This window comes from Syngnathus typhle, linkage group LG2 (assembly GCF_033458585.1).
Source record: "Syngnathus typhle isolate RoL2023-S1 ecotype Sweden linkage group LG2, RoL_Styp_1.0, whole genome shotgun sequence".
Classification (NCBI taxonomy): Eukaryota; Metazoa; Chordata; class Actinopteri; order Syngnathiformes; family Syngnathidae; genus Syngnathus; species Syngnathus typhle.
Genome location: NC_083739.1, coordinates 26,530,606 through 26,545,453, shown reverse-complemented (window position 1 = coordinate 26,545,453; position 14,848 = coordinate 26,530,606). Strand labels below are relative to the sequence as shown.

The 14,848-nt window shown below is 41.6% G+C and overlaps 1 protein-coding gene across 6 annotated transcripts in view; it reads left to right on the top strand.

The window, feature by feature from the left end:
• LOC133142595 (1-phosphatidylinositol 4,5-bisphosphate phosphodiesterase delta-3-A-like) overlaps positions 1–14,848 on the top strand; it is a 94,944-nt gene that overhangs the window by 1,795 nt on the left and 78,301 nt on the right. For 4 of the 6 annotated variants that reach the window (XR_009710225.1, XM_061263920.1, XM_061263950.1 and 1 more), the window contains exon 2: positions 5,670–5,725. Coding sequence is in view for 4 of the 6 variants with exons in the window: in XM_061263920.1 (XP_061119904.1) it covers positions 5,670–5,725 (56 nt within the window). In the remaining 2 variants the exon portion in view is untranslated. Of the gene's footprint in view, positions 1–5,669; positions 5,726–10,983; positions 11,267–11,365; positions 11,440–14,848 lie in introns of those variants that run through there. The other 2 variants (XM_061263959.1, XM_061263927.1) reach the window with 2 other exon arrangements.

Genomic DNA, 14,848 nt, shown 5'->3' with positions numbered 1-14,848 from the left:
CGGCTCTGCGTGAGCTAAATCAGCCCCTCCAGGAGTGTATCCACCTTGTTGTAGAAGGATGCCAAAGTACCAGTCAACACTCTTCCTGCACTTGATACTCTCTTTGCGGTCACTCCTCTGTGAGATGTGCACATGAAATGGTACATCTGATGTATACAAACAAGCCAAAAATTGTCATACAAAGGTGTGTACATGCATTTTAAAGTTTGATTTCATTTGATTAATTTATTTTTGTTTTGTTTTAGGGGCGCACATAAAGTGAAGTTCAACTGTGAGCACGGTCTGTAATTTTTTCAAGGGTTAAGCAACTACAGTACACATTTGTGGTTGCAACCACTCTCCATTCTGTCTTTTATAGCATGTTGCAACCTCCATAAACACATGGGAGCTATTTCAAGTTTTTAAAGTGGCTTCCGCTCAAACCACCAAAACTGCTCCTCCCTTCCTTTAATTTCTCTTTTATCTAGGTCCCTAGGCGAATGCACAGATGGGATTTTGGAGCTGGGGACGAAGCTCATACAAGGCGATATAAAGAAAACCCGTAAAACTAGGGCTGTGAACAGCTATTAAGTGCCCTTGAAGCCCTGCAAATGGGGTACTGGCACATTGGGATAACTAGCACTTTCATTGATGTAATGTTTGTCAGACTTCCTGTTCAGTTTTGAGTCGAGCTTCAAAGACGTTTTGTAGGTTTTAAGCTGTATGTCTCCAATTTTGTCAAGGTGAAACGTTCAACTGGGGCTGTTTTGTTCAAAATTTGTAAAGGGTCTAAATACAGTATTTTCCGGACCATATGTTGCAGGTTTTTTTTCATAGTTTGGCCGGGGGTTGGACTTATAATCAGGAGCGAATTATATGTGAAGTTATTAACACATTATTACTTGATCAATAAAACATCATTTACTATAGTATAGTTGATCACGTGTTATTTTAACTTTAAACCACATGAGGGCGCACTAGGCCTGTGGAATAATTGGAGCCGCCATAACAATGAGTTTGACCTCAGCGTCGGATGTACTTCCGGAGTTGTTTATAACTGACACGGAGGACGAAAATTTTGATGGATTTAATAATTTGGAGTGACGCAGATGGTTCGATAAAATTGTCATTTATGTTATAGTCATTTGATATACAGTTTATATATAGTTGAATTTTGGTCATTATGTCTTCATTGATGATAGCCATTGTGTTCTTTTGTTCAGACTTTATATATAGTTATATAGGTCTGTGGAATAATTGAAACTGCAACTGACGATGAGTCCGACGTTAACGCCGCATCTACTTCCGGAGTTAGCAGCGGTATTTTTTTAAGTAACACAGGGTACGAAGATTTCGATGGATTTAATGATTTGGAGCTACACGAATGGTTTGATAAAATTGTTATTACAGTATACAGTTAATATACAGTTATATAGGCCTGTGAAATAACTGGAACTGCAACTGACGATGAGTCTGACGTCAGCGCCGGACGTACTTCCGGAGTCAGCAGCGGCGTTTTTTTTAAGTGAAACAGATTACGAAGATTTCAATGGATTTAATGATTTGGAGTGACACAGATGGTTAGAGAAATTTGTTATTTATGTTATAGTTAACATAACTAACTAGTGCGCCACCGAGTTAGGAGGCTGCCGGTTCAATTCCACCTCCAACCCTCCCTGTGTGGAGTTTGCATGTTCTCCCTGTTCCCGCGTGGGTTTTCTCCGGGCACTCTGGTTTCCTCCCACATCCCAAAAACATGCTTGGTAGGCCAATTGAGCACACCAAATTGCCCCTCGGTGTGAGTGCGAGTGCGGATGGTTGTTCGTCTCTGTGTGCCCTGCGATCGGCTGGCAACCATTTCAGAGTGTCCCCAGCCAACTGCCCGATGACTGCTGGGATAGGCTCCAGCACGCCTGCAACCCCCGTGGGGACAAGCGGTATAGAAAACGGATGGATGGATGCATGGATGTTATAGTTCAGGGGTCGGGAACCCTTTTGGCGGACAGAGCCATACATGCCCATTTTTTTACAAATAATTTCCCGTAAGAGCTATACCATTTAAAAAAGCAATAGGCTAGATACAATTAAATGCATGTATTTTAATTAAGACCAACGATTTTTTGAGTGTACTAATGTATTCTTTTTAGTAACATCACCAAAAGAGCCATATCTAACTCGCGAGCCATAGGTTCCCGACGCCTGTTATAGTTATTGGATATATAGTTTGTATATCGGTATATAGGGCTGTGGAATAATTGGAACCGGAACTGACAATGAGTTTGACCTCAGTGCTGCATGTACTTCCAGAGTCAGCAGCGCCGTTGTTTACACAGAGGACGAAGATTTTGATGGATTTAATGATTTGGAGGGACATGGATGGTTTGATAAACGTGTTATTTATGTTATAGTTATTTGAATAACTGCTAATATGTTACGTCAGGCACGTTCTCAGTTCCTTTTTTGTTTATGTAACGTTAGCATACCGTATTGTTTAGCCTGTTGCCTATTGATAACGGGCCTTCCAAAGAAACCATAATGCCGATGGGGCCCGTGACAAAAATGAGTTTGACACCCCTGCTCTACTGCCATGTTGAACAGGAAATCCTGCAATAGTGTCTTTCTTAAAGCTCTAATAATAGGCAAAGCAAGGCAGGTTTATATGAATAGCACATTTCATGTATAAAATAATTGAAAGCACTTTACATTAAAAAATTAAAACATAACAGAAAAATATGACATCATAATATTATAGTAAAATTATGAAATTATGCATTTGTCTTCTATTATAGCTGCATGTCTGATGTTGGTAGCAACCCAATCAGCGTTCAAATCACTAAATAATTCTGTGAGTTACAGTATAAAGAATGGCGCCAAACACAAACGCTCTAGCTGTTGTATCTCTATGGTCTTGGCAACTAAGAAGAAACTATGCAAGGCAGCCCATCCAGCGTTTGCTGTGAGGACTATTTAGCACTATTATGCAACATCGTGCGATAACTGACCCAGATTCTACTGTTTGCCATAATGTATTGTGAGATAATACAATCTTGTATTAATGCATTTTCAAATTGAATATCTTATGAATCATATTGAGAGTAGGGATTGCTGTTTGCTCGCTCTACACAACACAACATAATTTTCTTGTGTTAGGTGCAATTTTTCTTTCCAGTTTTCCAAGAGGAATTACTGAGTGATTTTCGGGGTATCGATTTTCAAAACACAAGAATTAAAAGAGGTGAAACAATATACTGTAATTTCTGGACTATAAGTCGCACCTGATTATAAACTGCATGAGCAAAAAATAGGGGAAAATCTTGTTTTCTTTCCATACATAAGCCGCACCGTACTAATAGCCGCATGTGCCCGCGTGTTATTTACAAAGAAAGACGGTACACAGAAAGAGTTTTTAAAGTTTTAATAACATACCTTAACTTTTCTCTCCAAACAATGCCTGTGATGCGGCAGTATCACAGCAGCAACACAGAAGTAACACCGCACTAATAGGGCTGGATTAAAAAAACATAGCGGTAAAAGTCACTGAGACGTGGCAGTAACACAGCAGCAACACGGTAGCGCAACACTAACAAGGATGGTTAAAAAAAAAAACACCAGTAAAAGTCACTGAGAGCCGTCTTCATCTTCCTCTTGTGCACTGAAACCATTGAAGTCTTCCTCCTCAGTGTCGGATTGGAATAGCGTCAGATATACATCGCCACACACTTTCTCAGTCTCTCTTTTGTTGTCAGTTTCATGCATTTCTTCTAGCATTTTCCATGATGAGGGTCTATTCATGCTAATTTTATTCATGCACAAAGCGCTAAGTTACATTAAACTAGCGAGCTACACGTATTGGACTTCAGTTCTGCCTTCAACACCATTGTGCCACAACGACTCATCTGCAAACTCGACAAGCTGGGCCTCAGTACCTACCTCTGCAACTGGCTACTGGACTTCCTCTGTCAGAGGCCTCAGGTAGTACGTGTTGGCGACAATATTTCCGCCAGCATCACGCTGAGCACGGGGGCCCCCCAAGGCTGCGTGCTCAGTCCGCTGCTCTTCACCCTGCTGACGCATGAGTGCACTGCAACTTACAGCAGCAACCGCGTGCTGAAATATGCCGACGACACGACTCTGGTGGGTCTCATCACCGAGGGCGACGAGACTCAATACAGGTCTGAGGTAGACCTTCTGGCCACGTGGTGCAGTGACAACAACCTCCTGCTGAACATCAACAAGACCAAGAAGATTGTTGTTGACTTCCGGAAGGGTCACACCCAACACCTGCCACTGACCATCGACGGTGCTGTGGTGGAGAGAGTGAGCAGCACCAGATTCCTGGGGGTGCACATCAGTGAGCACCTCTCCTGGACCACCAACACTGCATCACTGGCGAAGAAAGTTCAGCGCCGCCTGTACTTCCTGCGGAAACTCAGGCGAACAAGTGCTCCTCCGGCCGTCATGACTACATTCTACCGTGGCACCATTGAGAGCGTCCTCTCCAGTTGTATCGCTGTGTGGGGTGGTAGCTGCACTGAATACACTATGAAGGCCCTGCAGCGCATAGTGAACACAGATGGTAAGATTATCGATGCTTCACTCCCCTCCCTGAAGGACATTTACACCTCCCATCTCACCCGCAAGGCGACCACGATTGTGTGTGATGTGAGTCACCCCCCTCACTCTTTGTTTGATCTTCTGCCCTCTGGGAAGAGTTACAGGATCCTGCGCTCCCGCACCACCAGACTCACCAACAGCTTCATACTCCAGGCTGTTAGGATCCTGAACTCTCCCCCCCCTCCACCCTCAGCTGCATAACGTCCTGTACTTTTGCGCTATATTCTGACTGTCTGCTGTATGCACACTTGCTCCATTTTTGCTCCACTTATTTATTAAGTTATTTGTTTATTTAATATTCATTCATCGCTCTTATTTATTCATTGTTTGTGCCTTCTTGTTTTTACTTTTTGTGTTGTTTACTTGTATGTATATTGTGTACTATGACTTGTCACCGTGGGATAGTGGGAAACATAATTTTGAACTCTTTGTGTGTCTTGACGTAAAGAAATTGACAATAAAGCAGACTTTGACTTTTGATTGCTCCAGAGTAGACGTGACTGGGAAATAAATAAAGAAAAGGGTGACGGAACAAGATCCACAATAGCACAGTGCCCCCTAGTGACTGGAAGAAACTCTATAAAGTGCATGCATGAGCAGCTATAGTTTCTACGTTAAGAGCCAAATCGACTGCTTTTGACTTGAAAGCGGCATTTCTTTTGTCCCCCATAACGAGGGTTTGTGTATAAAAGCTTACTTTTTTCAGTAATGTTCGTCTTGATCTCGTTCTGTCTCTTCTTTGAGTCGATTATACGGCACTATTTGCCAGGCGGATGGACATGCGATCAACACAGTGACCGTGTCATATATTCCTCCGCCCAGCAAAGCGGTACCGCACAACAGCTGTCAGCAGCCTTTTTACGAGTGTATAAATGTATTAGTCATCACAAAAATCACGAATATTCCACAGATACGGATGACAAGCCACAGGGTTTAAAACTTAAGCAAAAAGTAGTGTCTTTTTACCGAAAATAACGGTATATAAAATTAGAGAGTAGAGTAGAGAAGAGATACTTCATGGTTGCTTTATAATATGCCTTTCCTTAGCAAATGTTGCTGTTTTTTTTTCCTTATAGGATTACAGGATGATGAAGATGTCAAGTGGATGTTGCGGGGCTCCAATATGGTTAAGGTATGTATGACATATCTTAAATTGAATGTTGACGTTATTATGGCTTGCAGAATTTAACACATTAATTTTGCATTAACTCACTAATATATTAATGGCCTTTATAATTTTATCACGCATTAAGTCAGCTTATATTATTTCTTTTATTGGGAAAGTCTGTTGCTTCTTCTTCTTCTTCTTCCTATTATTATTAGGCAAAGGCCTTCACACTTATTTTATTCTGCACCATTTACTTTATCAATATACTCTATTCTTCACACTTTTTTGACGTTCTACTACTTCCACATAATTCATCCGATTCACTCCATTCCAATTTCAACATACATAGTGCGCCCCCATGTATAATACGCACCCTAAAAATGGCATGCTGATGCTGGAAAAAAGCCTGTACCCATGTATAATACGCACCCAATTTTTATGAATTTTTTTTTTATGAAACTTTTTTTTTTTTTTTTTTAAGTCCCAATGATCGGCACACACGCAGGGAGGCAATGGGTCCCATTTTTATAGTCTTTGGTATGGTCTTAACTAGGCTGGATGTAATTTTTTTTGTTGGCGTTGATTTCTCCGACTGCCAGTAAACGCACCACCGCGCTCCGTGCGCGCACGGGAAAAAGGCGGCTCTGTATGGGAGAGACGTTGAAGAGGAATAAAAACACCCTTGGAAACCAAAACTTGCCCCTCGTCGTGACTCGGAGCTGCAACAAATGTTTCGGATTTGTGTAGGGTACATTGTGACAGACAGCAAACGAGCAGGTGATCGAGCAAGCGTCTGATACGAGAGCATTGCGGTCGTATGGAGCGTGTTTGAAGTGAACAGCAGAGACGAAAGGAACAAGGCAAAGTGTTGTGAAATAAAATATGACCGACCTGTAATACGCATTTTGTTATTTGCTGATTGAAACTGCTAATTAAACTGTGAATTGAAACTACCGTTTTTTTCCGTGTATAGTGCGCCCCCATGTATAGTACGCACCCCTAAAAATGGCATGCTGAAGCTGGACAAAAGCTTGTACCCATGTATAATACGCACCCAATTTTTATGAATTTAAAAAAAAAAAAAATTAAATTTATTTATTTTTTTTTTTTTTAAGTCCCAATGATCGTCACACACGCAGGGAGGCAATGGGTCCCATTTTTATAGTCTTTGGTATGGTCTTAACTAGGCTGGATGTAATTTTCTTTGTTGGCGTTGATTTCTCCGACTGCCCGTAAACGCACCACCGCGCTCCGTGCGCATGGAGCGTGTTTGAAGTGAACAGCAGAGAAGAAAGGAACAAGGCAAAGTGTTGTGAAATAAAATATTACCTGTAATACGGATTTAGGTAGAGAACTGAACTCTCGCTCTTTATATAGCTGACGTGTCTTGCTCATCCGTTCTGCGCATCTGTAATGGCGGCCTCCGTATGATATCCGGTTTGCGTGTGTGCGAGAGCGAGAGAGAGAGAGAGAGAGCGCGCGAGAGAACGCTCAACCGTAGCGCGCCGCCAACCGCCCAACTGCACCGGGCTGGTCGATTATTGTGACAGAGCCGTCGCTGAAATTTAGAAGATATTTTTAAAGTCCTGATGTACTTTCTAAGATTTAAGTGGACCTCAGTGCGCACTGCGCAGGGAGCTTAATTTGGTGCGGTCGCGCAACTGCAGCGCGCCGGGCGCTCACTGTCGCATTGCTTAAAGAGCGCCTTTGTGTTTTAGGATGAACAGCAGAGACCAAAGGAACAAGGCAAAGTGTTGTGAAATAAAATATTACCTGTAATACGCATTTTGTTATTTGCTGATTGAAACTGCTAATTAAACTGTGAATTGAAACTAATAGGAAGAAAACAACTCTCGCTCTTTATATAGCTGACGTGTCTTGCGCATCCGTTCTGTGCATTTTATTTCACAACACTTTGCCTTTCTTCTCTGCTGTTCACTTCAAACACGCTCCATGCGACCGCAATGCTCTCGTATCAGACGCTTGCTCGATCACCTGCTCGTTTGCTGTCCCGTGCGCGCACGAAGCGCGGTGGTGCGTTTACGGGCAGTCGGAGAAATCAACGCCAACAAAAAAAATTACATCCAGCCTAGTTAAGACCATACCAAAGACTATAAAAATGGGACCCATTGCCTCCCTGCGTGTGTGACGATCATTGGGACTTAAAAAAAATAATAATAATAATTTAAAAAAATATATATATATATATTTTTTTGTACCCATGTATAATGCGCACCCCAGATTTTAGGACAATAAATTAGTTAAATTTTGCGCACTATACACGGAAAAAAACGGTAATAGGTGGAGAACTGAACTCTCGCTCTTTATAGAGCTGACGTGTCTTGCGCATCCGTTCTGCGCATCTGTAATGGCGGCCTCCGTATGATACCCGGTGTGCGTGTGTGCGCGTGTGTGCGAGAGCGAGAGAGAGCGAGAGAGAGTGCGGGAGAGAACGCTCAACGTAGAGAACGTAGCGCGCATTATTGTGACAGAGCCCTCGCTGAAATTTAGAAGATATTTTTAAAGTCCTGATGTACTTTCTAAAATTTAAGTGGACCTCAGTGCGCACTGCGCAGGGAGCTTAATTTGGTGCGGTCGCGCAACCGCAGCGCGCCGGGCGCTCACTGTCGCATTGCTTAAAGAGCGCCTTTGTGTTTTAGGATGAACAGCAGAGACCAAAGGAACAAGGCAAAGTGTTGTGAAATAAAATATTACCTGTAATACGCATTTTGTTATTTGCTGATTGAAACTGCTAATTAAACTGTGAATTGAAACTAATAGGAAGAAAACAACTCTCGCTCTTAATATAGCTGACGTGTCTTGCGCATCCGTTCTGCGCATCTGTAATGGCGGCCTCCGTATGACGTCCGGTCCGCGATGGAGATTAAAAACAAACAATATTTGACAATAACACACCATCAAGGATTGCACCATCGCATCAAACGATGTGTCGTCAATTATGGATTTTTTTGACTAAGTGTGTTGGGAAAGGATGGCTGAATGCGATGCACGATTGACAACAAACAAGAAGAAAGGTGATTACAAGTTTTATTTCGGGGGAGATTTGTCATGTCTCGTCCCCAGTTTTGCTATGTGTCTAGGTTGCCATAGTTTCTGTTCGCGTCGCCCCTCTCTTCCTGTGTCACCTCAATCGATGTAACGCGTTTTGTATTTAAGTCCTGTCTGCCCCTCGCTCACCGTCGGATCATTGCATGTGTTACTGCATGATGTCTGTTTGCTTTCTGTTCCTGTCTTTGGTAATGTCACCCTGTCTTTTTGTTCCACGACTTTGTCGGTCAGTCCTGTTGTTGGTTTTGTTTTCTAAAAATAAAATAAAATAAAATTAAATTAAATTAAATTAAAAAAAAAAAAGATTAAAAAATTTTTGTACCCATGTATAATGCGCACCCCAGATTTTAGGACAATAAATTCGTTAAATTTTACGCACTATACACGGAAAAAAACGGTAAAAGTCGCTCCGGAGTACAAGTTGCATCAGCCATAAAATGCCCAAAAAAGTGAAAAAAAACCCATATATAAGTCGCTCTGGAGTATAGGTCGCAATTTTGGGGGCAATTTATTCGACAAAATCCAACACCAAGAACAGACATGAACGAGCACCAAGCTAAACGATAGGTATGCTAACGTGACATAAACAGAAACAAAGAGCTGAGAACGGGCCTTATGTAACATTCAGAGTTAATAAAAAAAAAAAACATTACATAAATAACACGTTTATAAAACCATCTGTGTCACTCCAATTCATTAAATCCATCGATCGTCCTTTGTCAACAATGGGTGCGCGCCGCTGACGGCGCTTGCACTTCAAAATATTCCACAGGCCCATATAACGATATATAAATTAAATATCAAATAACTATTATATAAGCAATAATATTGTCAAACCATCTGTGCACTCTAAATCATTAAATCCATTGATCAAATTCCTTGTTCTTTGTCAACAACGCCGCGCGTGCGCCCTGAAGTCAGCCTCGTCGTTATTCCACAGATCTAGTATATAACTAGATTGTAGCGTTAACAAAGTACAAGGAAAGACGTGGGTTTGGTAAACGACTCTTTATTTAACAAAACAAACTTCCAGGCGTGTGGCGGCGTAGACTTCCAGCCGCGGAGGTGGAACAGAGATCCATAGAATAGGACCGGGCGTGCGTAAAAGCCATGACCGAGCCCCATCCACCGTTCCGGGATAGCCACCCGGCCGAGAGCCGGCCCTCGACTTTCATCCACGGAGGTGAGAGAGAGCTTCGTAGAGTATGACCGGGCGTACGTAAAAGCCATGTCCGAGCCCCATCCATCGTCCCCGGACAGCCACCCAGCCGAGCGCCGGCCCCCGACTTCTATCCACGGAGGTGAAAGAGAGCTCCGTAGAGTAGGACCGGGCGTGCGAAATTTCGTTTTGTGTGCACCGAGTGTTTACAAAATGACAATAAAGTCTGTCTAAGTCTAAAAGCCATAATAGGTTTTCAAACCTGGGATGAAGGAAACCAGGAAGTCGACCACATGAGGTGCTGAGCTGCACGATGTGCCAGGAAAACCTCCCAATTATGCCATCGCGTCTAATTTGACCAATGATCAGAACCTGAATCAAACTGGATTCGCCTGTTGATGAATCGTTAGAGGACTTGGAAGCCTACATCGACGCATTTTATTGTAATACGCCCAACAACAAACCCGAGGCCATGAATACCCGAGCCAAGTCGAACTCAAACGAAAAGGAAATCTCTGACATCAGTGAGTCTATAACATCTATAAAACTACAACTCAAGAAGCTTGATCTACTCGAGCAACTGACTACGGATGTAAAAGAACTGAAGCATTCTGTGGAGTTTAACAACTCACTCATCGAGGTGTTAAAGGCTGACAATGCGTCACTTCGGACCGAAGTAAACCACCTCAAACGCTTGACAGCCGAACTACAAAAAGACAAAGTCAACATGGCGAACTCCATTCTTGATCTGCAGTGCCGAAGTATGAGGGATAACATCATTATACACGGACTTACAGAAACAAAAGATGAAACTCACCGGAAATCAGAAGAACTTGTCAAAACATTTCTTGTCAACGAATTGAAAATGAAGCCTGAGGACGTCGGAGCTGTTCGCTTCTCCAGAGTACATCGCCTCGGGAGGATTAGGACCGACCAACAGAGGAGGCCCATTGTGGCTAAAGTCGTTGACTCAAAGATGAAGTCTGCCGTCATGTCGAGGGGCAGAGAGCTCAAAGGCTCCAACTACTTCATCAGCGACCAGTTCCCTCCGGAGATCATGAATAGACGGAGGCTGCTTCACCCGATCATGGCCGAGGCAAAGAAAGCCAAAAAGACCGCTCGACTGTTCATTGACAAACTTTACATCGACGGCAAACTGTACAGGAACCCCCAAACAACTTATTGGCTGAGTGGAGGAGATGGAGACATTAATTCTCAACTCCAAGAAGAACTGTCTACTAACTTGAAACATGCCGCCTCCCCATAACTGTAAACACAGGCGCGTGATGATGACGTCACCAAAACCAGCGTCCCTGTCGTCATGACAACCACTGACGGTGAATGACTGATTTCTCTCTTTCTCCCCCCCATCTCACCACTCGCCCCCCTCTTTTCTCTTTTCCTCTCTCATACATATATTTCTCATTTTGGCTTAGGAACTGGCCTGAATACTACTGACTGGGCAGGACGAAGCAATTGTCTATTTGTCTGCTCTGTGACAATACAGCGGGTAATGTCTACAGAGTGTTCTTGTGTGTTTGAGTGTGTAGGCGTATGTGTGTACGTCTGTCAGGCCAGTTTTGGGATGGGTGAATGTATGTATCTGTCCATGGTCTTAAGCGTGTGTCTTTGTTGTTGGATCTCAGTAAATCCCCCTCGGTACCCTGTGCATGGCACTTAATGAAATGGACAGTGAAGGAGACGAGGTGATAAATTGCATTGACTATCATCGAAATATAAGTTGTAATCAGTATACTCCCGAACAATTAAAACAGTTAACAAATATAAAAAACTCCTTTTTGCATTTAAACATCAGGAGCTTGAATAAAAATCATGATGATCTAGTTACTCTACTTACAAACACAGGTTGTAGCTTTGACGTAATTGGCTGCAGTGAAACTTGGCTGAATGATCGCTCATACACTGACATCTTAAGTCTAAATGGCTATAAGTTGTTGACTAAGAACAGATGTGGCAGACCTGGCGGTGGCGTGTGCCTATATATTTCTTCTACATGCAACGTGAGGATTTGTGATGAAATTATCATAGCAGACAACCACAGTGACTCCCTTTTTGTTGAAATAAGCGGGAAAAGCAGGCAAAACCTCATGATTGGTATAATCTATCGTCCCCCAGACGCTGACTTCGAAACCTTTAGGACCAAACTGGAGGAAGCATTATTTTCTATAAATGATAACAACAAAAGCTGTGTCCTCCTTGGCGACTTCAATGTTGATCTTTCCAAGGAAGATAACGCCAAAAATGACTTTATAAACACATTACACTCTTCATCCTTCTTTCCCACAATAGATGCTTATACCAGAGTCACTCACTCAACTAAATCAGTTATTGATAATTTCATCACAAATCTTACAAACGCCACACTTACTTCTGGGACTGTACTCTGAGATTTCTGATCATTTCCCTATTGTATTATTCATTGACCTCCCTGCTAAGCCCCCACCTACTCGTCATTCAATAAGATCAAAAATACTTAATGAAGAAACCATACGACGTCTAGGTGAGGACCTGCAGACCAAGACATGGTATGGAATATATGACTGTAGTGATGTTGATACTGCATTTGAAACTCTAACCAAAGAAATATCCGACTCTATTCAAAGGACCATTCCTGAGAAAGTAATCATATGTAATACAACTACTCAAAATCCATGGATCACTAAGGGCATATTAAAGTCTATTAAGCATAAAAATAAATTATATAAAAGATACATAAATGAACCTAACCATAAAAATAAAAATGCATATATTAATTATAGAAATAAACTTACACATATTATCAGAAAGCGGAGGAGTAAGCATTTTGCCGACTTGATAAATGAATCACAGGGTGATTCCAAGAAATCTTGGAGAGTACTGAACAGAAGCCAAAAAACTCCTGTATTCCCTGACCACGATCATAATATAGGCAACATCATCAGAAATAATGGTCTTGCCAACGAATTCAATAACTATTTTGTCTCTATCGGTAGAAACATATCCAGTAAAATCAGTCAGCCTCAGGATGCCTCGTTTAAACACTATCTATCAGGTAATTACCTGGGCTCTTTCTTTCTGAATCCAACTAACTGCAATGAAGTGTATAAAATAATCATGAATATGAAGAATTCAAACTCAGCTGGAACAGATGGTATCTCAAGTAAAATTCTGAAAAGCATCTCCAATATAATAACTGCACCTCTTACATATTGCATCAATCTGTCTCTACTCTCTGGAGTAGTGCCACAAATAGCAAAAATAGCACGTATCACACCAGTCTTTAAATCAGGAGATAAAAACGATCTTAGCAACTACAGACCAATATCAATCTTGCCTACAATAAAGTAAGTTATAAAGTAAGGAGTAGTTTACAATAAACTCAACAACTATCTAAACAAACTAAACATCATTGCCCCATCCCAGTATGGTTTCAGAAAGGAAAACACTACATATATGGCAGTACTTGACTTGACTGATAAAATCTATGGGGCAATCGATAAAGGCGAATATGGTATTGGGATTTTTCTGGACTTGTCTAAAGCTTTTGACACCATCACGATTGATATTCTTATGTATAAATAAATTACAACACTATGGTATTAGAGGCCTGGCGTTAGACTGGTTCCGCAGCTATCTGTCTGGAAGACATCAATATGCCTCTATTAACAACCATAAATCTTCATACAAGCCCATCAATTATGGAGTTCCTCAAGGTTCCATCTTAGGGCCGCTCCTGTTCATCTTGTACATAAATGACATTGTTAATACTTCACCCATACTACATAAAGTATTATTTGCTGACGATACAAACTTGTTTCTTTCCCACAAAAATCCAAATACACTTGAACAAATTATAAATAGTGAGTTAGCGAAAATAAACACATGGTTTAAATGCAATAAACTCTCCCTAAATGTCAATAAAACATACTACATTGTATTCCGGTCCCATAAAAAAAAGGATATTGACCAAATTTGCATAGAAATTAACGGACAAAACATTGAAAGAGTCAGCTCTACTAAATTCCTGGGGATCCACATTGACAAATTCTTGAACTTTAAAAAACATATTGATGATCTCACAATCAAACTGTCTAAATATGTGGGTTTATTCTTCAAATTGAGACATTATCTCCCACTCACTGCACTTCTTATTCTGTACAAATCCTTATTTGAACCTCATTTAAAATACTGCAATATTATATGGTGTAACACATTTCCAACCCATCTAAAAAAGCTGGAGATACTTCAGAAAAAGGTCATACGCGCCATAACATGATCTGAGTTTAAAGCCCCCACTAAAACAATCTTTCACCAACACAATCTTCAAAGTCAAAGTCAAAGTCAGCTTTATTGTCAATCTCTCCACATGTCACAACACACAAAGAGACCGAAATTACGTTTTTCTCTATCCCACGGTGACGAGACACATAACACGATAGACATACAAGTACGCGACACAATATAAAAACAAGAAGGCAAAAATTCAAACAATCAATAGTAAGAGTGATGAATAAATAATAAACAGATAACACAATAAATAAGAGGAGCAAAACGGAGCCAGCAAGCGTAGCGCAAAAGTAAAAAACATCATAAACAATAAATAATAAGAGTAATAATAAATAATAAATAAACAGATAACACAACAAATAGGAGCCAGTGTGCATACAGACAGTACAGACAGTAAAAGTACAGGACGCTACGCAGAACGGGGGAGCGAGTTCAGGATCCTAACAGCCTGGAGTATGAAGCTGTTTGAGAGTCTGGTGGTGCGGGAGCGCAGGCTTCTGTACCTCTTCCCAGAGGGCAGAAGCTCGAACAAAGAGTGAGCGGGGTGACTCACCTCACTCACAATCGTGGTCGCCTTGCGGGTGAGATGGGAGGTGTAAATGTCCTTCAAGGAGGGGAGCGAAGCACCAGCA